The following is a 24,488-nucleotide window of genomic DNA, read 5'->3' as shown; positions in this document are numbered from 1 at the left end:
TTTATGGTAGAGACAAGTAAACCCTTAGATCCTGACCTTCGAGGAAAAAATGGGTTATGCTTTGTCACGTACTATACTAACGCTTACACTTCCCATACGCTGATGTTTTATTTGAACTTTTATTCGAGCTCTACCTAAGGGCTAGATTTTTATAATGATCCTAAAAGAAGGATGCACTGAATCAAATTTTACAAATCAATCCCGAAAGGTAAGTTATCCAATCCCATAAATCTTTGAAATGAAGGAAAAATTTCTTCACCTCCTTTCCCCCCAAACACTTCTCAAAAGAAAAGAAATTTGAAATTTCTTTATTTAACGTCCCTTGATTATGTTGTATATGCTAGAGAACACAGGTGATTAATGAAAGTGAAGGATTATAAAATTAAATTTCGATCTCTCACTGGGAATCAAACCCAGAATCACGTAGAGTAAAAGCATATGCACTACCCAATAGACCAACGGAGAGGATTTTCACAGTTCTCGAGTGGAAACATATCGGAATTCTTCCCAGGCCAAAACTTGAGGAAATAATTTATTGGTCAACTGATAAACATATACTTAAAACAAAAACAAGCATAGTGAGCCTTAACCTTAACTTGATTTAAATTTACTGTTACAGGTATTTCGAAAATATCTAAGCTATCAACCTTAAATTAATCTTTTAGTCATTGACGTTGTCATTCCTGCGTTTTACAGGCTGCTTCTGTTTTATAATGAAATCGAATAAAACGTAACCAATTTTTATACAATCTTCTTAATACAGGTAGAAGATCACTGAATTGCTAATTGTGCTATGTTGTTCTTAAAATTAGTAATTTCCATTCATATATCATTATTCACAGTACATCTGCATTACTGCAGGAATGATTCACTACAACTACATAACTTACGGCTTTCTTTATTAAGCGTAAACGGATTAGGCTATGCATAACATCTAAACGGGACGCAGACAAGGTTGGACGACGACAAGCCTGGACACTTAATTTTGGTCGCTCCCGACAAGGTTGGACAACGACAAGGTTGGACAACGACAAGGTTGGACGACGACAAACTTGGACAACGACAAGCTTGGACACTTCTCAATTTATCCTCTTGCGCCAGACTCGAACGAATTCCTGAGGTGTCCAAGCTTGTCGTGGTCGATCCCGACAAGCCTGGATACATCTCATTTTGGGTCGTTGACGACAAGGTTGGACGACGACAAGCCTGGACACATTCCTGGGGTGTCCAAGCTTGTAGTGGTCGATCCCGACAAACCTGGACACATTTAATTTTGGGTCGCTGACGACAAGGTTGGCCAACGACAAGCCTGGACACATTCCAATGGACCGATTTGGTGCATTCAAAGCACGTAGATCTGACAAATACAACTGTTTATTCACTTGTACGGGTGTACAAGGGCAGTTAGTGTTATCAATGTACAAGGACAACTGTTCTCTCTGATTATACTGCAGTGTTATTTTTATACCACCGTGATATTCATAAAAATCGTAAGAAGTACCACAGACATGATTATTCAATTACAATACCATATATCAATACTGAAAAATAAAAACCCGGTTTAAAATTTTAAAAAAAACGAGGATTAAAACCCAAAAATGCCTAGGGTTCAAACCTATTCAAGCCATCAGGCTTTGGGGCTGCTACGTTTCGACGACACCGTTTCGGCGCCAGCTCAGTTCGGCGAAAATTTTATGTACAAGGGCACATATCCCATTTAATAATTATTTAAGTAAATTATTTAAGTAAAACGAAAATTTTGTAAATAATAATAATCTCTTTTAATAAAAGATAAATAAATTTAAAATAATTCGAAAATCCTCTAGTAGAGGGCAGTAGCTGACTGGCGAGAATCAGCCAATAGCGATATAGATGCGAGCCATGCAACTCTATATTGAAGGGCATGTATGTATAAACTAGAAACGCCTTAACTGGTAGAGTTTGTTGGAACAGACATTTCAAATTGAGTCGTTGACAAGCATGGACACATCTCATTTTGGGTCGTTGACGACAAGGTTGGACGACGACAAGCTTGGACACATTCCTAGGGTGTCCAAGCTTGTCGTGGTCGATCCCGACAAGTCTGGACACATCTCATTTTGGGTCGCTGACGACAAGGTTGGCCAACGACAAGCCTGGACACATTCCTGAAGGTGTCCAGGCTTGTCGGGATCGACCCCGAGATGCTTTGACATATCTCATTTTGGGTCGCTGACGACAAGGTTGGGCAACGACAAGCCTGGACACAAAAAGTGTCCAAGCTTGTCGTGGTCGATCCCGACAAGCCTGGACACATCTCATTTTGGGTCGCTGACGACAAGGTTGGCCAACGACAAGCCTGGACACATTCCTGAAGGTGTCCAGGCTTGTCGGGATCGACCCCGAGATGCTTTGACATATCTCATTTTGGGTCGCTGACGACAAGGTCGGCCAACGACAAGCCTGGACACAAAAAGTGTCCAGGCTTGTCGTCGTCCGACCTTGGCGCGGTCCCCATCTAAACTGCAAAACCGTTGGATACACTGCAGGGTGAAACCTTCCGCTCCTCTGTCCCTCCGGGTTTGCAGTGGAACTGATGTAAACACAACAGCAGCGCCATCCCTCCAAAACCGAACTGCTATCCTGGTCCTGTAATATCTTCATCTTGTACAGAATATTAGATTATTCACATGGGCGCCCAAAGGTGGGGGCAAGGTGGGGTTCGAGCCCTCCTCTGGCTCACGAAAACAACTTTAATTTCTTAAAATTTTCTTAATACAAATAAAAATACCAAACGCAATATAGGAACAAGGGAGATGGGCCCCTCCCTAGATAAGTTTCTTCGGGCGCCCATGACTATTCGTGCTGTTAAGTTGGTTATCCAAGTTATGCCAATTAATTAGCGAGATTGAAAATATATTCAGAAATATTTATGAATTAGATCAAAATGTAATTTTCATTAAGACCTTCTTACAAAAAAAAAAAAAAAACTTTAAATCTTGCGTGCATAAGATTATGAAACAACATTTCTATTCTCAAGATAAAATAGAGATATATTTTCATTAAAACGCATCTATGAATGCCCCCTCCCCCAAATTATTTAGATATCGACACCGTTGCACTAAACCTCTAAAAATTCTAACATTGAGAGCCATTTCCCAGTGCCTCCAGTCAGGACCGTATCCAGGGGGGTTTAGGAGGCCGGGCCCCCCTAAATTTTTGCGGGTCCCCTCTAAAGGTTGGATCGGCCCCCTAACTTCAGCCGGGCCTCCCTACATTTTTGGGCTGGCTACCGGCCTGCCTCCTGTATGATGAATAGTAAGAATGATTAACAATATAGTTATTCATATACAAGGTATAAAGGGGTCATAATTTTGGAAGAATTAAGGTAGAAACAAGTTTATAGAGCTCTGGAAGTCTGAGCGGGAGCAAGCAGTGATCAATATTATTAATTCACAATCTGAAGGTCTAGAGACAGCAAAACAAACTCTTTCAGATTTTTCCTTTTTTTTTTTTTTTTTTTATCAGGAGAAGTAGATGGACTTCCTTCAGTTCCCTAACCATTGTAGTTAAGTGGGTATTTTTGGTGAATAGACACCGTGTCCGTGGGATTTCTCGAGGGTTCTCTCTAGTATTGTCCGCGAGACGACAAATAAGGTTTTCTCGTATAGTCCTGTCCTGTAAAAATTTTGTCGAATTTTCGTTTTATCACCATTCTTGGAGAATTCTTTTTGACTTCGTGTCGATTCTCATAAAGTTTTACTCATCGCACCTCCTTTTGTAAATTTATTCTAAGATATATCCTGATTTTCTTCTTAATTTAATCTAGAACTTTTCCAAATTCTTTCGAAACCCGAGAAGTCCACGAAGCGTGTGATATACTAAAATTTAAACTATATTTTTGTTGAAGTATACTGAGTAATAACTTGAGTACCGGTATCTTTAAACTTTCATTAATGCTGTGTTCATACAATCACTTTCTCAATTTATAGTTTGTTTCTTTTAACCCTTTGGGGATCTTATGGTACATTTTGTACCATACGCGTTTTTCATGGTACATTGCGTTATTTCTCTTCTATTTGAGCTTTTTCGTCCGGGTTGTTTTTGTTTTTCAAGTCCAGAGACATTGTAGAAGACATTACGTATTGTTTCAGACCGTCCTGCGTCCAGACATGGGAGGTGATGACGTCATAATCTTAAAATGTATTTTTTCCCTTTTTAAGCCTATGTTCATTATTTTTTGGCGGGCTTATTTTTGAACGTAGAAGATTGAAATTTTGCACAAACATTCAGTCCACCAAGTAGTATTTACCAGATTTTTTGTTCCGATGTCAGTGCTAAAACAGGAGGGAACCGGAGGGGCAAAGGGGTAAAAAAAAGGGATATTTTTACCCCAAAAATCCCGTTTTTCGTCATTTTCCCGCCTCACATACATGATAGGACCACGTGAGTCATACCGTCTGAAAGGCCGTTCCATTCTGAAGAGAATGACGGTCGAATTATTATTCTAGGGTAATTAGGGATGTCTCAGGGATTTTTTGAAAAATATACTTCTATATAGGGAAAAATGGGGCATTGTCGGTATATATATTTTTGGCGGGCTTATTTTTGAACGTAGAAGATTGAAATTTTGCACAAACATTCAGTCCACCGAGTAGTATTTACCAGAAGTTTTTTTCCGATTTCTGCGTAAAAACAGGGGGGATCCAGAGGGGCAAAAGTTGAAAAAAGGGAAATTTTGCCCCCCAAAAATAACTTTTTTCATGAATTTCCCGCCTTAGATACATGATGGAGACATGTGAATGGTACCGCCTGAAAAACAGTTCTATTCTGAAGAGAATGATTGGCGGATTATAGTCCTAGGGTAATTAGGGATGTCTCAGGAATTTTTTCCCCTGAGATCATAGTGTTTTATGGTGATTTGGGGCATTGTGGGAATTTTTGATAAAAATTCTCCCGCCCTTACTATTCAAGATAGAAACTTGAAATTTGGCACACACATTCAGTATACCAAGTACTATTTATCAGATTTTTTTAGATGGCTACGATCACACAGGGGGGTCCAGGGGGGCAAAGTTCGAGAAAAAAATTTTAACTTCGAAATTTTCACTTTGACATTTTTTCCCGCTTCTGGTATATGGTATGAGCATGCAAGTGGTACCATTTGAAAGCCACCTCTATTCAGAAGAGAATGAGGTATGAACCATGATCCTAGGATAAATAGTGACGATGCAGTAGCTGCTTGACTGAAAGTCTCAAAAATAGCCCAAAAAGCTAAGAGCTCCTAAGGGTTAAATGTGAATAATGTTCCACTAAAACAATTTGAAATCTAAGACCTTGGGTTATTAATGTTGCCCACGATAGTCGAGAAATTTCTAATCTCATCTCCAATTTGAATATATATTTCTTGTCAAGACTCTGTTTTGTTGTAGACGCGTGACAACGAATTTCTCGTCTCGTGGGTTAAATTATTTCTCCCATTGCCTCCAGAACATTTCTTTATTCCATCTCGTTGAGTGTTACCATCAGCGTCTCCTAGATGAAAATCAATTATTATGAAAATTGTGAAGACTATCAAATACATATTTCTTCTGCTGCTATTTGATGGATCAAGACGAAAGTTTCAGTTTAAGTTGAACATAGAATAAGACACATAAATACATGTTATTATTCATCTAGTTAGCCAGTGGCGTCGGAAGTATTTTTCAGCTGGGGGGGCAAACTGTGTCTTGAAAATAGACACGGGAATGTAACATAGGTAAGATAATACGAATATATGTTTGTAATGTAACAATAATTAGATTTTATTGGTTAATAATAATAATAATAATAATAATAATAATAATAATAATAATAATAATAATAATAATAATAATAATAATAATAATAATAACAATAATAATAATATAAGCTGCAAACAGTTTCGTAAGAGTGAAATTTCCATCTATAAGACGCATCTTAGTTTACATCTTTAGATTAATTAATCCCGTGTTAGTTTTGTGCTGGATTTTGGTCTGGTGCAGAAATTTTCAACGACTGAAATCAGAATTAAAAACATAAAATTGTAAAATTTGTACTGCTCATAATGACTATTTGTAAGTACAATTTTTACCATTTCATATAGCATACTGGTACATATTTTTAACTATATTGGACGTGGTCACACGAACACTATTAAAGAATCTTAAAGCTACTTAAATCACTTGGAAACGAGGAAATTAAAGTTATATTTTTAAAAATCCAATTTTAGTGTTGCAGTACACTGTAATATTAGAAATTGCTATTTAGAACTACAAATTTTGTAGCATTTTGTAGTACAAAGTAACTTGAACATTATAAAACAGGCTACATACAAGGTCGCCGATTTCTCTGTAAATGGGGGGGGGGGCATTCAGATGCAGAAGATATATATATATATATATATATATATATATATATATATATATATATATATATATGAGAATTTTAAGACAAGTTGCATTCAAATTATGCCAAATATTGTATATTCATAAATACATTAGAGGGCCCACATTAACTTTGGGGGGCGCGGGCCCCCCACCCCCAGGATCGGCGCCCTTGGCTACATAATCAAGTAAAAAAATTAGAAAATACATTTTTCTACCTACTTGACTTCGTGCCAGGAATGGAAAAATGGAATTTTCACTAAAGACCATAAAATTTATATAGAAAATTCAATTACACTAATTATCCAAAGTTATTTGTATTTTTTACTACACTTACTTCAATATATCCAGTTTGTTATTACATTCACCTCTCTTCCTAATCTCATTATATTCACTTCACTTCAATAATAAAGTACGACACAATTAATAAGGAATAATTCAAGTTTATATTGAATTTTAAGTGATATTTTGTAATTTAAATAATTGGTTATATAACAGATAACATTTTCACTTACATAATTCTACACTTATTTCTTCTCAAAATTGACGAAAAATCTTTTCTTTCGCTTGTCTTTGATATGAATTCCCTTGCAATGATGTTTAAATCTAAGTCTGGTCGCTACACATAGGCCTATGCAACAACAGCAGATGAGCCAATCTTTCCTGTGTCATGGACATCCTCAAATATATCTTTAAACGACACAAATAGCTGAATGATGTTTCGTAAATGCTCAAGAAGCTGGCATAGTGAGAACGAAAGTCCCTAGACGAACAACTTGGTCGAGAAGGCTGCGAACAGTTGGGTTTCAGCATTAATATTTTTTAATATTCTGGTGGTCGTCAGCGACTCAGTCGTCATCAAAGTAGGTGGAAGCAGCCTGAGCTGAGCTCATAATCTATCCAGGTTAAAATCCGACTCGTGAACTCCAATTCCTGCTTCAAATAATCTTTTGAGAAAGGCCCACCAACACATATAGCTCCTTCACAAAGTATTTTCTAGAGTTTTATGAGTTTTTTGAGGCCTGGCTGATTGAAACGACGCTGCACTTCATTCAACAAATAGTCAATAATTTCGAAGTATATTTTTGGAAGATCTGATACAGGTTCTAGGGTAGGTGCTATAGAAGGATTATCAGTCTGCTCCAACTTAATTGGTGTTCTATTTGATCTTGATGAAGTGAGCAATTTTAAGTGTAGTCTGTCTGCATTTTCCTTTACTTTCTTATAGATGTTTTCAAATGCACTGTCCGTTCGTAGGTTTCTCAGAGTATCCTCTAGATAGAATTGTTACTGCTCTTTTAGCTCCAGAAGCAGAAGCTTCAGAATTTTGAAGCACTTTCGCCAGTTGTCCGCAAGGTACAACGATACACTCTCAGAGGACCCGTGGTAATTTACCGCATGTTATTGCTATGAATCGATGTTCCACTAGTAAAGAGAAGCCTGCAAATGGTTTACAGAATTGTTATGAACATTATCAAATAGACGGTAGTGGAAGTAAACGTGAACAATGAAAGTGAGGAACAATGTGCAAGTGATAAAGCAGTGGTTGCATGTACTGTCATTTGAAAAAGGATGCCGAAATGTAAAATATTTGTAATCATAAATACGACCCAATGGTTTTTTTTGACAATATACGTATCATCATTGAAAATACAAGATGATCATTCATGTCACTATCACTGGTACATATAGGTCCAAGGGCGCCTCGCTCCCCTAGAGGAAATTGTACCTCGGAATATCGAAAACCCAATAGAATTTTTAGAATAGTTACAGCAAAATTTGAAACTATATTTGAAATGTCGCTTTTTCTTGCCCCTCTGGAAACAACATGGGCCCCCTTGTATAGGTCCCACGTAAAAATATCAGTGGGATATATAATGTTCCATCCTTCCCACGTCGAAAAACGAAACGGCGAAACGACAATGGAGTTCTCATTTTTCATGTGCTCTGAATTATTAATCCTACCTTATACATTTTTCCTCCTCACTATAAAACTTACTGCACTCTGCATATTGTTTGTAAGAACATTAATTTAACTTTATGGAAAACGTATTTAGGCCCTAAATGTCCTGTTACTTATTTAAACTGTTATTTTTTTAAAACTTTAAAATCTCGCTAGACGACTCGTTTCATATTGCAGACTTACGATTACTTAAACAACAATTTTTAAAGAATTTACAGTGTTTTGAGAATGTACACCAATGGAAACAAAGATAATTTTCAATTCTTTTTCCTAACTCTTTCTGTGTAACATGGGGGCAGAAAAAGCGCCCGGTCCCTTGTTTCAAAGAGAAAGATGAATCTGGAATAGAGAATTGTTTCACATTACCATAAAAAGCAAAATTTAGTTCTTATGGTGAGTGTTGTGTGATGTTTTTACAGTCTGAAAGTGAGGGGGCAAAACGAGTATCTTGCCCCCTTTGAAAATTTCAGGAGGGGCAACTGCCCCCCTTGCCCCCCCGGTTCCGGCGCCCCTGGTTATGAAGCTTCCGCCATGTGAACACACTTTTTGTATTCTTCTAAATAGAGGTGCATCCAGTGAGTACATTCTGCGAATGGTTTAGATAATATGCTTCTCCACACGATCACTGTCATATGCGTACAGTATATCTTTTTGTCATGTATTCTTTGCTGGACAATAGACTTGTACTTTAACAGGACTCAAATGAAACATTGGTTATGTTGCCCATGTTCATATATCCCCTCCAGATGTTGTTGCATGTGCATATTTCTCAACTCACAATAAAGAAAGTATAAAATTATTCACACCAATGCATTTCTGGTAAAATTTCAGTCTTAATTGATATACCACATGCCTCACTTTTCATTTAACATTTTGAATTCAAATTCAAGATGGCGCCCATGATGTCCATATCTCCCACAATATAGCAACTCTTCTCATGTTCCACTTCCTATACATTTGACATGCATTTCTTTCACCATTCGGGAGCGAAACGTGTTATTCTGCATATTTCTGTGTTATTAAGTCCCACTGTAGGCCCCAGTACTTCCGCCTCTCACGCTCGTACATATTGCCCTCAGCCGCTACAATTTTGCATATGGACATCTTTTTACATCCTCTTTCACATGTGATGCACCTCGTCCGGCAACTCGAGTGCCCCATTCGTACAGTTCCCTGGTAAGTGATTTTTCAAATCCTGTTTTTGAAACATATCTAGAGCGATTACCTCGATCAGGCTTGTTATAGAGTAAATCTGTTAACGTATTATCAGATAACGGCGATTTTAATGGTCAATATCCATAGGTCATATCCCATACCTATAAGCGATTTTTTTTTTTTTTTTTTTTTTTTTTTACAGCATAGCTAAAGAAATCACATCGATCGAATTCACTCATGGAGTCAATTCGTTAACATCTCAACGGCTAACGATGACTAACACTGTCTATCCGTATCTCATAATGAAAATAAGTTCGTGTGATCCCATTATCGAGTTTATATTGTCTAATCTTTGTAGCACTGAACTGTGTATTATAATTAAAAAACAAATTACTGGTATTAAACTTTTTAAAATGTTAATGATAATAATGATAATTTGTTGTTCACATGCATTCTAAGAATATTGCTGCACTCCCAATATTATGAAATGCTTCTTTTTAAAACAACAAACTAATAAAAACTATTTTTTTTTTCTCGTGGTACTTGATATTAACTTCATTTTTTGCGTCACAAAGCATATTTTTCGTTGTAATATTTGGCAGCATTGCGGTAAACTGATGTCTGTGTAAAGAAGAAGAAGATGAAGTTTTATGCTTGGGGAGGGCGTAATATATGCGAAAATAGTGATGTTAATGAGTTATTCATGTAATATAAGGTTTTAAAATGCGTCAAAACTGTAAGACATGGTAATAAGCGATAAATATGGCTGCCGCAGGTTAGTTAAAGGAATATATACTAGTGAAAAATATTTTTTAATAGTTTATGTAGTATAAATATCAAGAACGTCTGCTTTAAGATTTATTTATTTTTTCTCAATAGTACATGTAATATTGTGATATTAAATGCTAAGGTTATTGTGTTCGTCCTGTACTTTTGGAATCACATGGAAGTACTGTACATTGAAAGATACAGCGAAATTTGATTACGGTTTTCAGCAAAATTAGATTGTAAGTAATGTATGATATTACTTCAAAACTTTGGTGCTATCCTATATTATGGGGGCACAGTTTTGTAAAAGTTACGGTAGAAATGCGAATTTTGATTTCGGAAGAGAGGGGTGGGTTCGAATACAGGCCTCCCCATATAGTAGCTAGGTTAGTTCCTTTTGTACCAAAGTTTAATATTTAATTCACTTAGTATTGTCGAACGAGCGTTAGCGAGTGAAGGCCGGTCAGCCCCGCAGGGCGCGTTGTTTTCTGTCATTATTATAGCTAAATGGGAAGGGAGACGTGTTCTAGAACCTTGCCTGAGAAGAGCAACATACATGAAATTGAAATACATATTTGAATTTGCCTCTAACATGGGAATACACGAGAATATCAAAGGTAACAGTTCCAAGATGGGGGGCCAAAGTTAGTTAAAAAAACAGGATTATTTACAAAAGAAGTTAGTTGATATTCCTGTTTCGATGTTCAGTTACTCAAGAAAATATCGTAGGAGACTTGTATAAACTGTAAAGGTAAGTGAAAGTGACTTATGTGGGAAAAGGAATAGTTCCGTTACTATTTGCAGATTGACTTGAAGAGGGCTCAATATAAATACAGTGTGGACGTAGCATAACAACTACAGTGCATGAAACACGAGCCAGCTTGTGCTAGGTGGCCACAAAAAAGCACGATGGGAGAGCAGTAGAGGAAGGGCCGACCGGTAGCGTGGGGGTACGTCCGCAGAGAACAGGCGCATCAACGACGGGGTTATACGCATAAACGAAAATTTAGAGAAGAGCACACTTACACATATAATGTTTCACTATCATTCAGTATTCATTTTCAGTATGTGCACTGACAGTAATTGTATTCACACGTCCATTCCTTCACGGTTTCACATCGTATTTTAGGTAAAAATTTTCCATTTTTCTAGAATCGTCTGCTTGAGTGAACCCCTACTTTAACGTATGGAGTCGTAAAACTACCAAATCTGAGACGAATATCGGAAAATAGTATGTCAAAAAGCTGTCCCCCCAACGCGAAACAATATCCATTATTTTTTATCTGGTATGTTACTTTTTTTCTTGCTGTTTTTATCCAACGTGACCAAGACACCCGGGGAGAATCGAACGCTCGGAAATACAAGTAGTATTCAGGAATTGCACAAATCTATAAATAGAATGATAGTTAGAATTCTTGAGCGTGGCTTTAAATTGTCTGATTAATTATAATTAAAGGAACATTGCTTCTCAGTCTCACTTGTTTCAGTATGGTTTACTTCACTAGTAAAATAATTGGCCGAAGAAAAGTAACACGATACTAATTTGATTTTTTCAGCCATCCCTCATAGAAGTATAATCTTTATTAACAGCTGGTAAATCAAATTAAATACAATAATTTTAAATCAGATTATTTTTTAAAGTTTAACTCAGGTTACGGTACAACAAGTCATAGGTTTGGCAAAGCTTCTCCCACTAGCACCAGTGTAGAAGGTCCATAGGTGCTACCAATGTAATCTGTAAACTTTGGAAGTGGGAGGAAATTGTGAATTGAGTGAAGGAAGAAATTTCAATCGTGCTTTTTCTTCTAGTTTCATTATGTTCCTTATATAAAGGATAGAGTGATTGAAGGGGAGCGTTTGATTGTTAAGGAATGTTAAAAGAAATTTATATTAGTGTAGTATTAACAGTTCGACCAATTACCTTATTAGTCGAGTGAACTAAAACACGTGAGACAAGTGATTCTAAAAAGCAGTGGTTTTTAAATTATGGTATTAATCAGCTACATGAAGTACCGGTTAGGCTCATGAAGAATATCTAGGTACAGGATAAACTCTATGGAGGACCACTGGATGTAAGAAAAGTAATAGTATTCGGAAGAAGATAATCAACCAGATGTAACTTAACAGACAACGTTAGTTTCCGGAAAAAGAAAAATGCTGAAGAAGGTATTAACTTTTTGCCGAAATGTTCACAATTAGGTAATTTTGGGTGTTTTTGAAGTATATTGTAGTAAACTTGCATATTTATTTTTCTATTTCATGTTACGTATTTGATGGTTTGGCGTTTTTCGTCCCTTTCAGCATCATCAGAAATCACGTGAGACGTGGATCTACAACTTAATGTGGGATCAATCTCATGAACTCCAAGCGAGAAAATGAACCCAAAGGCGCGTACGCTACCCTAGCCACGAAGGCGCTTCTCGTTCATTTTATATTGAACAACTTGTGTTAGAAGTGGCCAGATATTTATATGAGTTCTTTAAGCTTTTGCCTTCATCGTTTTTGGACTGACTAGCGATGAGGACAGGAGCAGCTCTGAAAACATCAGATGGTTAACTAGTGAAGCACAAGTAAAGTTAGTCATAACATTACATTAAGATATACAGGGTGGATTATTTAGTTGGAAAACCGTAAGCGCTAGGAATGTTGCAGGGTAGAAAACACCAATATAAATGGTTGCGAAGTGGAAGAAAATGTAAAAGGTTCAGATTCAACATCATCCGCCGTTTTAAAATCACTTCAAATGTTTCGGATTTCAATGGGTTATGTGATACTGTTTAGGCTTAGAATTTAAAAAGAAAATAATTGGTAAAATTAGTTCATGCAAAAGCTGTTACGGGTAAGAGAGCTGCATAAGGAATAACTTGTTGCAGAAATGATTTCACAAGGCGGACGTGTAGAATTGCTACATAATTTTTGCCTTCCTCACATTCACACATATATCTACCCTACCATTATTCCCAGCACTTACATTGTCCCAGTTAAATGGCCAAGTCCAAGTTTTGGAAAGCCTTGTACGGTCCAAACTTCCGCTTCGCTGACCCTAAGTAATCTATCTGTTTCAGATTCCTCAATTAACTTCCTCGTGGATATGGACTTTGGCGCGGAAGATGGGGTCGAGTGGCGGTAGAAACTCATGTGTTTCGGATTCCATGTTAAGCTGTAAATGTCGTCTTATAGCCTCGGTGCTAAGCTGGATTCGAGACTTCAAATCAACCAATCAGATTCCTTAATATGACACATGGAATCACCCCTCAAAGTTTGTCCATAACCCTTTGAAACACACTGTAAAGTGTTCATTAGAGTTCATTTCCAGAAAATTTATCTATTTATTTACTTCTTTCAGATGGAGATCAAAATACCATTAACTTGTCTGGTCAAGGGTTGAAGAAACTCAGTAAAGCAGAAGAGACGGATATCCATGTTACCTCCTTGATATTGGATAATAATGATTTGCAGAAGTTGGATAATGTGGACACATACACATCCCTTAGAAAGGTGTATATTTTATTTTAAATGTATAAATTTAGTAATTAAACTTAAATGAAGCCATAAAATAATTTTACACTAAAAATAATATAGAAATAAGAATATTATGTAAAAAAGTCGCTCATAGCATTCTCAAATTTCTTAGCAATTATTGAGGAATGAAGTTTAAGTCTATATCGTTTCAAATCTGTTTATAATTCCACAGAAAATAATGATTCTTTTTCTTTCACTAATCAAATACCGACAATTCAATATTGTAAGCTAATGAAGTCTTTAAGTTAACGTTCCGTATTTGTGCTAATGGAGATTGATGATAAACACTAGTGAATGATAATAATGGAATGAAGAAACTGGAAATGAAAAAGAGGTCCCGGGGTGGCCCATGTACTCTGTTATCCACCAACAAGCGTATCACCTATGATCGAAGCAGCAACCATACGCACCTGAGGTGAGCTTTGTGCCACAAAGCCATGTTGTCACCAAACACATGAGGTACATGAAAATAAACAAGTGATAACTATAAAATAGCAATGCTGATAAGTGGTGGAAATGGTGTTCTATGAACCTTGTGCTTGGTCGAAGTTCTTTGTAGATTGCAGCACCGATGCAATTTGTTCTAATTGACTTCTTGTAGTTTTATTAATTTAAAACATTGTGAAATATGTAAATGAATTTTTCACTCTCTCAAGTTGAAGATCTGATAATTTTAACGCACGCAGTCAGTGCCATCTTTACAGCTTATATATAGATAGCATTGTAGAAAGTCAGCATTTGATATTTCTTCTAGTTGATTTTTTGTTAAATGTGAAGTTTGTGGATTTAACTATGATTTTTTTTTTCTCCTGGAAAGTAAAATATTCACTTATAAGACAAAAAAATATTAACTGACTTTTAACATGTAAGTTTTTGTACAGTAATACGTGTAATAATATGTGAAACTCTTATATAACAGAAATTAGCTTTCGAAATAAAAACTAATAAAATATAAAAAGAAAATTCACATTTTTACTGATTGGAAATTATTCTCAGTATGTACACAGTAGTATAAACTTGTATTTTATTTGTAGTTAGATTTTTGTATACTGTAATATCAGTTCATGAAGTATGGCATTTGGTAAACTTCGAATTTTCGTACATTGCAATGAAAATACACTTTTGTTTTCTTAGCTACGTGAATAGAAAAAGTTAAATGTTAATGTGTTTAACTACTTTCAGTTGTCCGCATCTTACAACCATTTACTTAGAATGTATCCAGTGTCCAGGCTATGTAATTTATCTGTGATAAATTTGGCTCACAACAATATTGTGACGATTGAAGGTTTAAAGGATATACCAAACCTAACTGTCTTATGTCTGGCAGGCAACTCTATTAAGGTAGGTGACTACATATATGTTGGTAGACCCTAGAACCAAAGAAATTATAGGTTAAGAGATTAACTCTGTTAGTTCTAAATATGCGTATGGAGCTCTTGAATGGCTAGGTTACAGTACATGTGTTTCGGGTCCTATTGTAAATATATAGGATATAAGTGTACTTTTAGAAAGTAGCAAAACGGAAGTGACCTTCAACGTAACATTGAGTAGAGCGATGTTGCCACTAATACTTACTATACTGGTAGAAATAGTAGAGTTCAAGAAAGGAAGGGGAAGAAAAAAGCGGAAAAACAAATAAACCATAATTTTCAGCATTGCTGTGCGTTATTTTACGGATTGCTTTCCTTCTTCTTCTTCTTGATATCAGTCGACAAAAATGCATCACAAAAATCATTGAATTCCTCATATACGTCACAGGTCAGCAACTGTAATCCTTCTAAATGATAGTAGCCATATATGAGTTGATTTTGAGTTTAACGTCCTTTCAGCAGCGAGGCTATGTGAGACGGGACCTACTGATTAATGATTTGAGTTGATGATGCCAAACTTGTTCCATTGAAAAAAAAATCATCGACAGAGAATAAACTTGCCGTTTTCTTATTGCTGTTCTGACAATCTGTTTTACTTTCATCGTTTGTCTACTACTGCAAAAATAGCTACATAATTTAAAGTTTTTCGATACACTTTTATTTGTACGCGAGTAAATCTGACTTGCGTCATGCTTCATCTCCTGTCGGCTGCAGTTAGGGTTTCAAAAACTTACATGAATATAGTTTGTCATCAACTTACGCACAGTGGTTGGGATAGCGAAAGAAATATTTTGACACAATAAAGAAATTACAGTATAAAATAGTAACTCACAATTCACTAAACTAGTAAGGTAAATACTCACTGGCAAAGTTTGAAGATTTTTTTAACTTCTTTGTTTCGAAAGTCAATGGAAAGCTCTCGGCTCGCAAAAGCTCTCCGATTCGTAAAATGGCTGCTTGTAAATGTACCGTTTCTGCCACATATGAGGGATGATCAGATTACCCGGGGAAGGCAAAGGAAGGAAGCAATCTGGGGCCGTTGTATTATCACCTTGGCATATATAGTGTGAACGAGGAAAAATATCACTTAGGATGACTGATCTGAATAGGCTTTTTAATCTTTCCTACTGAGTGTCTTCACTAGAAATCAAACCCAGGGTTAATCACACCAAGGGAGAGCATTAATGACTACACTGTAATAATAAGAAAAATAATGGCATAGTAATAATAATATAATAATAATAATAGATTTATCACTAATAGAAAAATGCTAGTGTTACTAGGAGAAAACAACATAATGATTTTAGAAATTAATTAAGAATACGTACATAATTAAAAGCAACAAACAACTAACAGCTGTTAATAACGGTCGACTATAGATCAAGATCGTAGTCTGTATAGTAGACTTCCAACTGGCTCATATACCAGACAGTTGTAGATTGACGATTAACTGTATATTGGGCCACACTAATCTTAAGGTTACATACGCAAAACTAGTTTTATAAATTCTACAATATTGTTAGCATTTAACGGAAACAGTTTTGACCCGGGATGAGTCATGTACAGTCCGCAGCACAAAAGACCTGCAACATGAGCATGTAAGTTTATTGTGATACGATGAAGTCTTTTGCTCCAAAATAAGTGTACAGAGGAGGACGCCAAAGTTTCTCCTGCTGTGATTTGTGCCACTTAGACGTTATGTTGATTCCCTGCGCTGTTAGGCGTAGTTTCACAATAAACTTAATGCTCATGTTGCAGGTTCTTTTGCTGCGGACTGTACCAATCGATAGATCGTATTGAAATAAACAAAGTGATATGAGTGAGTGTGATTAGTTTTTGAGAAAATGAAGAAGATCGTATTGATACTGTATGTGAATCATGCAGCTAGTTGAGCAGAAACTAATTCTGAAATATACTCTCGTTAAGTCTTCCTTATGACAGTAACAAGATTGGTATATAAGATGGTTAGTAAGATATACCCAAAATTATAATTAGCGTTCAACTTGCTCAAAGATGAGACATGTATCTATCAACAAATAATATTGAGATGAACAATATGATGTACTGTATGTGAAAAAAAAAAAAAAAAAAAAAAAAAAACGGTTAACTAGCTGATCCCATCTATTGTTGTTTGTAAGTTTGTAATCTTCTAAATAGTGATATACACACACGTACCACTAAAAGTGACGTACATATTACTTGTAATTACATAAAACAACTTCCACTTGTTCTGCTAATAATTCTTGCACTGGTAAAATCATTTTTGCATAATCTGCTAAAATTAATTAATTAACCTCTTTGTAGTTCCGTTAAAGAAGAAGGAAATGAGACTGGGCAAAGAAAGTTGGTAGAAGAAACAAATAGTAAAAACTAAAGTGCAAGAAAGGCATCTTTTTCGGAGAGAGGTTGTTTTTCAGAAAAGCTTGCTTTTTGGAGAAAAAAAACGAAATTTGTGCGGTTTTTTTGTTTTCCTGTACTGAATCCTACAATGAAGAAAGTGCATTTCCAACATCCAATACTTGTGAGTCCTAAATTCAGTAAGGAGCTAGTTGTCTTCATTGATTTTCAAATTGACATTGCAGTTGTTGCCAGCTAGTGTAAGTTATGCAACACCCATATCCAAGGCCGAATTAATGGTACTGCTGCCCATGTGCACAGCCAAACTTGCCACCCTCTTACAGGGCCAGGCCTCATCCATCCCTACAGACTCTATAGTACAGTGCCCAGGTTCCGTTTGCCCACTTGAAATAATAGCTCAACTATGAAATAATACTTCCCATTCCATTAATATTCCAGTTGCAACTTTAAAATTATTGGTTCTATCTTTTTAATGGGATTAAGTTTTTTTTTTTATATATATATATGTTTAAAGTACCAGCCATAAAGGGTTTACTATAATTTATAAAATAAAAAGTATATATATGTATCAAGTATATTTTTATGGAACCGCAGCATGGCAATAAAAGTAAGAATTGTGTTTTTAGTATTGAATTAGTGTAGGAGGTAAAATGCATAGATAGCAGGAGCAGTATTTTGAAAATTATAGAAGACTTAAGTTTGCATGTGTAAGTTAATGTTAATAAAAGAATCCTTCAAAGTTAAAGGAAAATTACCGTTAAGTTCTTAAACTTATTAAAGTAACCCAAACATTGAAACAAGAATAAAAATCAGAAGTTTACATCACAGAATATTATTTTTGGCAAATTAGCTGTATAATAAATGTGTTACAACTTCTAGTATAATCAGGGTGGAAAAAAATCATGATTTTTTTCAAAAAAATCATTTTTGTTGATTTTTTTGATTTAAATCGATTTTTTTGATTTAAATCAAATCTTTTTCTTCGTATAATACAAGTCGCGAACTGAAGAAAAAACATTAGGAATTAGTATTAAATGTTAATTATGTCATTTAAGTGAAAGTATTGGGTTTTAGTTTTGAATTATTACCAATCGTTAACCTATTTCAATCCCAAACAATGTTTCTTAAGCATTAAGGAAAAAGTACAGCAATGTATATCAACATGGCACTTTTCTTTTCACGAAAGTTACTGATATTTGGCAGGGGCATATTTTTAAACAATTGGAACTAGCTGGCGGCACGAAATAGTATAAAGTACATACATTTCGCCTAAAATTAACTCACTCACTCTATGACCTATGGAACCCGGAGGTTCAATGCCATGTTCACAAAAGCTCTCCTGAGTTCTATCCTTAGTCAACTGAATCCAGTTTCTATTTTGTATTCTTATTTCTGCGAGATCCATCTTAATATTGTCCTCCCATCTGCGCCTAGGTTTTCCTAATGGTCGTTTTCCGATTGGACTTCCAGTTAAAACTTTGAAAGCGTTCCTACTTTCTTCCATTCTCGCTACATGTCCTGCCCACCTGAGCCTCCAAGATTTGATGACCCTAACAATGTTTGGTGAATGGTATAAATTATGCAGTTCCTCATAATGAAGTTTTCGCCATTCCTCATTTCCGTTCCTTTTGGTTCCGAAGGCATCATTATCGTTTTATATGTTTTAAGCTTCAAATTCCTCGATAGAATTCGCAACGATAAGAGATTTTGAACTGAATAATAACACGAATTCCCTGCAGGAATTTCAAAATAAAAAAATCAAGATGATCAGTTCCAGGAGAAGAAACACTTGTGATTGTTAAAAATATGCTTTATGTGACTTGAAAAACAGTTCAAATGCTAGTTGTCCGTGCATTTAAGATATCTATACATAGCAGGCACGTTTTTATACTTTTCTGTTGGCTATTTTATTTCCTCTGACAATTTTTCCTGCACAGGCGCGGCAAATTTTCTGTGATCACATCGCAGATCGCGGCATGTTCTGCAATGGGGTCAAGTATCCACTTTATCAAAAGTATTATTCGATATTTTAACGCATCCAAAATTTGTCGTATTACGATCCCGAGGAACTTCTATGTATTTAGTACATAAATTTCGCCCAAAATTTTAAAATCTATTTTTTTGTTTGTTTGTTTCGGAGAGGGGATCGGACCCCTCTAAATACGCCCCTATTATCTGGAAACAAACAAATAGACGTGGACACAAAAGAGTTTTCATCTTAAATGTCCATGGTGATTTCCCCGTTGAAATAGCAATTTTAAAACCCCGTGTTGCAAAGAGAAGAAAGCAGGGTTCACCCGTTACCCGTACAAACGGGATTTTCCCTGATCGTTTCCTACATGATACTCGTTTTCATACTGTGCTTACATACATTTGAGTCTCATTGTATTATGATTATTATCTTCCATAATCGAAATAACAGAAGAGAAACGGGATTTTACTTACTTTCACTTTAAATTAATTCATTTCGGAATTTGATTTAAATCAACGATTTTTATTTTAAAAATCAAGTGATTTAAATCTTGATTAAAATCGTGATTTAAATCAGACTGATTTAAATCAATCCACCCTGAGTATAATCCTCCCAAATTTGCAGATTGCAGATACGTGCGCGTTCTGTGTAATGACAGTGACAGATTACCCAAGAGTGGGATGTGCGTTGGCGATGGGGGTGGAGCCGGCAGATGCATTAGTGCCCTGATATATGCTACTGTTACAGGCTACACCGCACGTGACACACCTGACATTATCGATCGTTAAACTTTACCACCGTGTATTACATTATGTACTACGTGTACTACCACTACCGTTTAACAACATTAACCGTCAGGATTCTTCAAGTGTATTTTTATTTCAGTTTACTTCGTTTAATATTACAAGTAGACGAGGTTTCATCATTTCAGTTTGTGCAGTAAATAGAATTATGAAAGTGGTACTCTGCAAAAATTTACCACCTTGTGTACGTGCACAAGGTTGCACTTCCGTAAATCCGACTCTGCCGATGTCCCGAATGTCATGTTGGTTGCCTAACCAAAATGACAAAGTACCTGTAAGGTATACATCTTGGTTCGTATATATGTGTTTTACTGGTTGCCTAAATTCAATCTGGTAGGCAAGAAGAGTACCATAAACCAAGAAACACAAACACAACATTTTGTTTTTGGTATAAAATCTTGCTTACATCTAGTTCTCCGTTGAAGAAACATTTTATCGTGAGATTCAGTGTGTTCTATTAAAGCCATAAACGGCTATTGTGAGTCGAGAATTTAAATAACCATATCGCTTTAGCACGACACCAATAACTTTGCGAACTTGCAGCATAGATGACTGATGACTGGAAACGTATGATATGGTCGGACGAGTCATTGTTCACCTTATTTCAAACCACGAGCCGTGTTATGTGTGGTAATGCCGTAAGAAACGTATGACCTGCAGTGTCTCCGTCCAACCGTGAAACATGGGAGGTTGTACAACAGTGAGGACCATGATATTCTGGTTTTCATTGGTTTCTGTGCTCGCGTCATGTCATTGCTGTGATTACGTCACCATTTTAGGGAACCATGTGCATCCTATGGTCCAAATTTTGTTTTCTGGCAGTGATGCGATATTGCAGGATAATAGTGCAACCATTCACACAGCTAGAGCTGTTGCTACATTGAAATGAAGTTGAACACCTCCCCTGTGCCGCCAAGACCTCGGAGCTGAACATAATTGAACATCTGTGGTCCGGTTTGAAGACAAAATTTCAGCGGAGATTTTCACCTCTGTCCTCTCACACAATTGAATGGTGCGCGGTACACAGGATAGTGAAATATTTCCCTTGTTACCATTCACAACCTCTATTACTCCATTCCATATCACATTAGAGTTATTCTGAGGGGGAAAGGTAGTCCAACGACATACTAATGTGGGATTTTTTCAGGTAATTCTTTATTCTGATAACCATCTATGTGAGTAAATGTATTGTTATTATCCTTATTACAGTGTGCAATGCTAAATTGCCATTAGTTATATATTTTTCTATTTGTTTGATTGCAGAGTATAGATCATTTGAACACTAATGTCAATCTTGAGTTGTTGGATCTGTCTGAAAATAGTATCACGTCAATTTCTGATATATCTCACTTGAAGAATCTGAAAGTAAGTAGACGTTTCTATTCTTATTCTTTTTAACAGCACACGTTATTAATGATAACGGGATATGTTTGCTTGTGAGAATTAATTGAAAAGATTACAATAGTTCAGAAACAATGTTTTACCACAGTTCAGTTGGTCAGGAATATATTTTGTTTTGATAATTTTAATTGCATTCTTTCATTTTCTACCTTTTTTTTTTTTTAATTGATGATGATGAGATATGTCTTCTGTCTTTAACTACTTTTCAAATGAGGATGTAGAAAACTACCTAAGCTCAACGATAGTAATTACTATATCAGTCAATTAATATGATGAAAATATTATTACTTTTGCAGAAACTTTATCTTCATAGAAATAAAATATCGACTCTGCAGTTTTGTGAACGGTACTTGCCTTTGAGTTTGGTGACTCTTACGTTAGATGGTAATCAAATGATTGATTTAAATGAAGTGTCTCACCTTAGCCATTTGTCAAATTTGGAAGAGTTCTCGATCATGAATAATCCCTGTGTCATGATGACAGGAAATTGTATGTATCCTTTTATTAAACTTACGATGTATAACACGAATCTGTTATTTGTGAATGTGCCTCTTGTGGCGAATTGTGAATATTACATTTTTAGTGTGCGTTGAGTGCATGTATTAGAATTTAGTTGAGAATTAGCAGGTTCGAATGAAAGGTAGAAGTATTCACATGAAGAAAAGAATGAATATTAAACACTACTGAAGGTGCCTTTGAAAGAGAACGGATCACTTAAGTACAGTTTAAAGGAAGATTAAATTCGAGGTCTGAATATCAAATATGATGAATTATTCTTGGTTGCTGTGTATTTTTTTGTCTAAAGATGATGTGATCAATCGCATTGTAATTCTTACGAGACTGGTCTCTGTATTTGAACTTTTCTTCATGTAAATTTACTTTTCCTTCAATGTTGTCTTAAGCAAAATTAGCAAGATTTTGAAAACTAAATTTTATTTTTAAATATATATATTAGCTTTCAGAAGCGTCCAATCACTATTTCGAAAGAAGAGTTTTGCTAGAGTTAGAACAGTAATAGTTAGAATAGTTAGAGATTAACTACATAGGGATTGAGTGCTTACAATACGATTTTGCTATAAGAATATATGCTTGTTTTTAATAGTGAGAAAATATAGGTAGATGAAAAGGTGTATGATATCTTCTCGTGAGTCGAAGTTTACTGTTTTGTGTGTGGCAAAATTTCATTATTCTCAGAGTATGAGTGAAATAAGTCAGATGTGAATGGTAGCTATGGCCCGGTTCCGAAGTTCTGTAATGGTTAGCATGGTTAAATTTAGTACTCATCGTCCCAGGTTTGATTCTTAGTTGGGAACTTGTGACTTCCTTATTACTAACCGAACCTCTATAAATACACTTTTTTGCGTTCATCAGATTGTACGTTAATTTTAAACTGAGAACTTTGAAATATAACGTTTCAATTTACTTTTTCGATATGTCGAACATAACGTAATCCTTCGTACGAAACGTATTGAAAAGGTTTTTGTCTTCCCTTTCTAACTCGATTAATATCACATCAACAATCACGTCGTTCAAAGTGGTTCACTATACAAAATTATTTTCCAGTCCAACTTTTGATTGATGAGTTGAATGGTTATGCATATCGTATAGATGAATGCATTCATATATAATATATGTAATAATCTTAAAATTCTGTTAGTTCTGAAAGTTCTACCGTAAAATCATGTGCAACAGATAACTTTTAATGAGAACTATATCAGGAATAGTCGTGACGTATTTCCGCCAGTTCTCCCGGCATCCTTTGGATTCCAAAGACGTGTGTTACATATGAAACTTGCAGTGGTTATGTTCTGCGCTGACCTATAAATATGAAATGAAAGAATTAATTGTGATTCTTTTTTAAATTACCAACAGGAGAAACTTTAAATAATAAATTACCAGAGGCTAAGGAAAGTAAGGAAACGTACTTGCACGAAAATAAAATAAAACGTAGATTTACTATCTCTTTACCTACTAGATTCATTGTTTCAAGCTCTGCAAATGTGACTTTTGAAACCTTGCATTAATGTTGACAGTGGACTCTCTTGTGGATATATGGTTAGCATACGCACCTTCGATCCGGGAGACTCGTATTCGATTCCCGGTGGAAGCTCATGGTTTCTTATCCCATGTTAAGCTGTAAGTTCACGTCCTATATAGCATTGGTGTTGGTTTGTTTAGTTTCAGGCCACACGTGCTTATGAGTTTTCTTGCAGTACCCTCACTCATATTTCAGTGATTCTTTCTATTATGATATAAGCATTGTATATACTTGCATTTATCGTTGGTTTCTTATAGTCAATAGGGTGCAACAGAGCACGTGAAATTAAAGAATAAATTTCATTTATTTTCAAATAATATTTAATTTCAAAACGATTCAGTGTAAGTTCTAAAACACTACTCGAAATCGGGTTTACCGTTGTAATTAACCCACTTAAGTTGTTTATAGACTTCGGTAGAATTCTTTATTCATTAGAAAATGAGCTTCGCGTATGTATAACATAGGATAGAATGTTTTAAAGTCGTACTGTTACATAAATCATCCATAAACATAATATATTTTCAACTAACGTTAAGGAAAAATTATATTCCCTGACTAGTTATGTAACATAAAATAAGATGGCAGGCTTGTGTGCATGGATTTTTAAATTTTTTCTTAACTAATTCTAGTGGTTTTGATTATAGACCATTTGTTATTAACTGGTGCATGAACCTCAGGATTATAGATGGGTATGTTGTTAACGTAAAGGAAAGGTAAGGCTACTCACATATTTTTTAATTAATGAGCTTTTTTTA

The 24,488-nt window shown here is 35.6% G+C and overlaps 1 protein-coding gene across 2 annotated transcripts in view; it reads left to right on the top strand.

The window, feature by feature from the left end:
* Nucleotides 1–10,117: 10,117 nt before the first annotated feature.
* Nucleotides 10,118–24,488, top strand: part of Cep97 (centrosomal protein 97kDa) — a 57,291-nt gene continuing 42,920 nt past the window's right edge. For both annotated transcript variants that reach the window (XM_081769312.1, XM_081769318.1), the window contains exons 1-6: nt 10,118–10,276; nt 13,616–13,767; nt 14,974–15,132; nt 21,558–21,659; nt 21,992–22,188; nt 24,363–24,446. In XM_081769312.1, the coding sequence (XP_081625438.1) occupies nt 10,264–10,276; nt 13,616–13,767; nt 14,974–15,132; nt 21,558–21,659; nt 21,992–22,188; nt 24,363–24,446 (707 nt within the window). In that variant the 5' untranslated portion in view covers nt 10,118–10,263. The remainder of the gene's footprint in view (nt 10,277–13,615; nt 13,768–14,973; nt 15,133–21,557; nt 21,660–21,991; nt 22,189–24,362; nt 24,447–24,488) is intronic.

The sequence above is a fragment of the Thermobia domestica genome, chromosome 1 (genome assembly GCF_964235325.1).
Source record: "Thermobia domestica chromosome 1, izTheDome1.hap1.1, whole genome shotgun sequence".
NCBI lineage: Eukaryota > Metazoa > Arthropoda > Insecta > Zygentoma > Lepismatidae > Thermobia > Thermobia domestica.
This window is presented reverse-complemented; position numbering and strand designations above follow the sequence as displayed.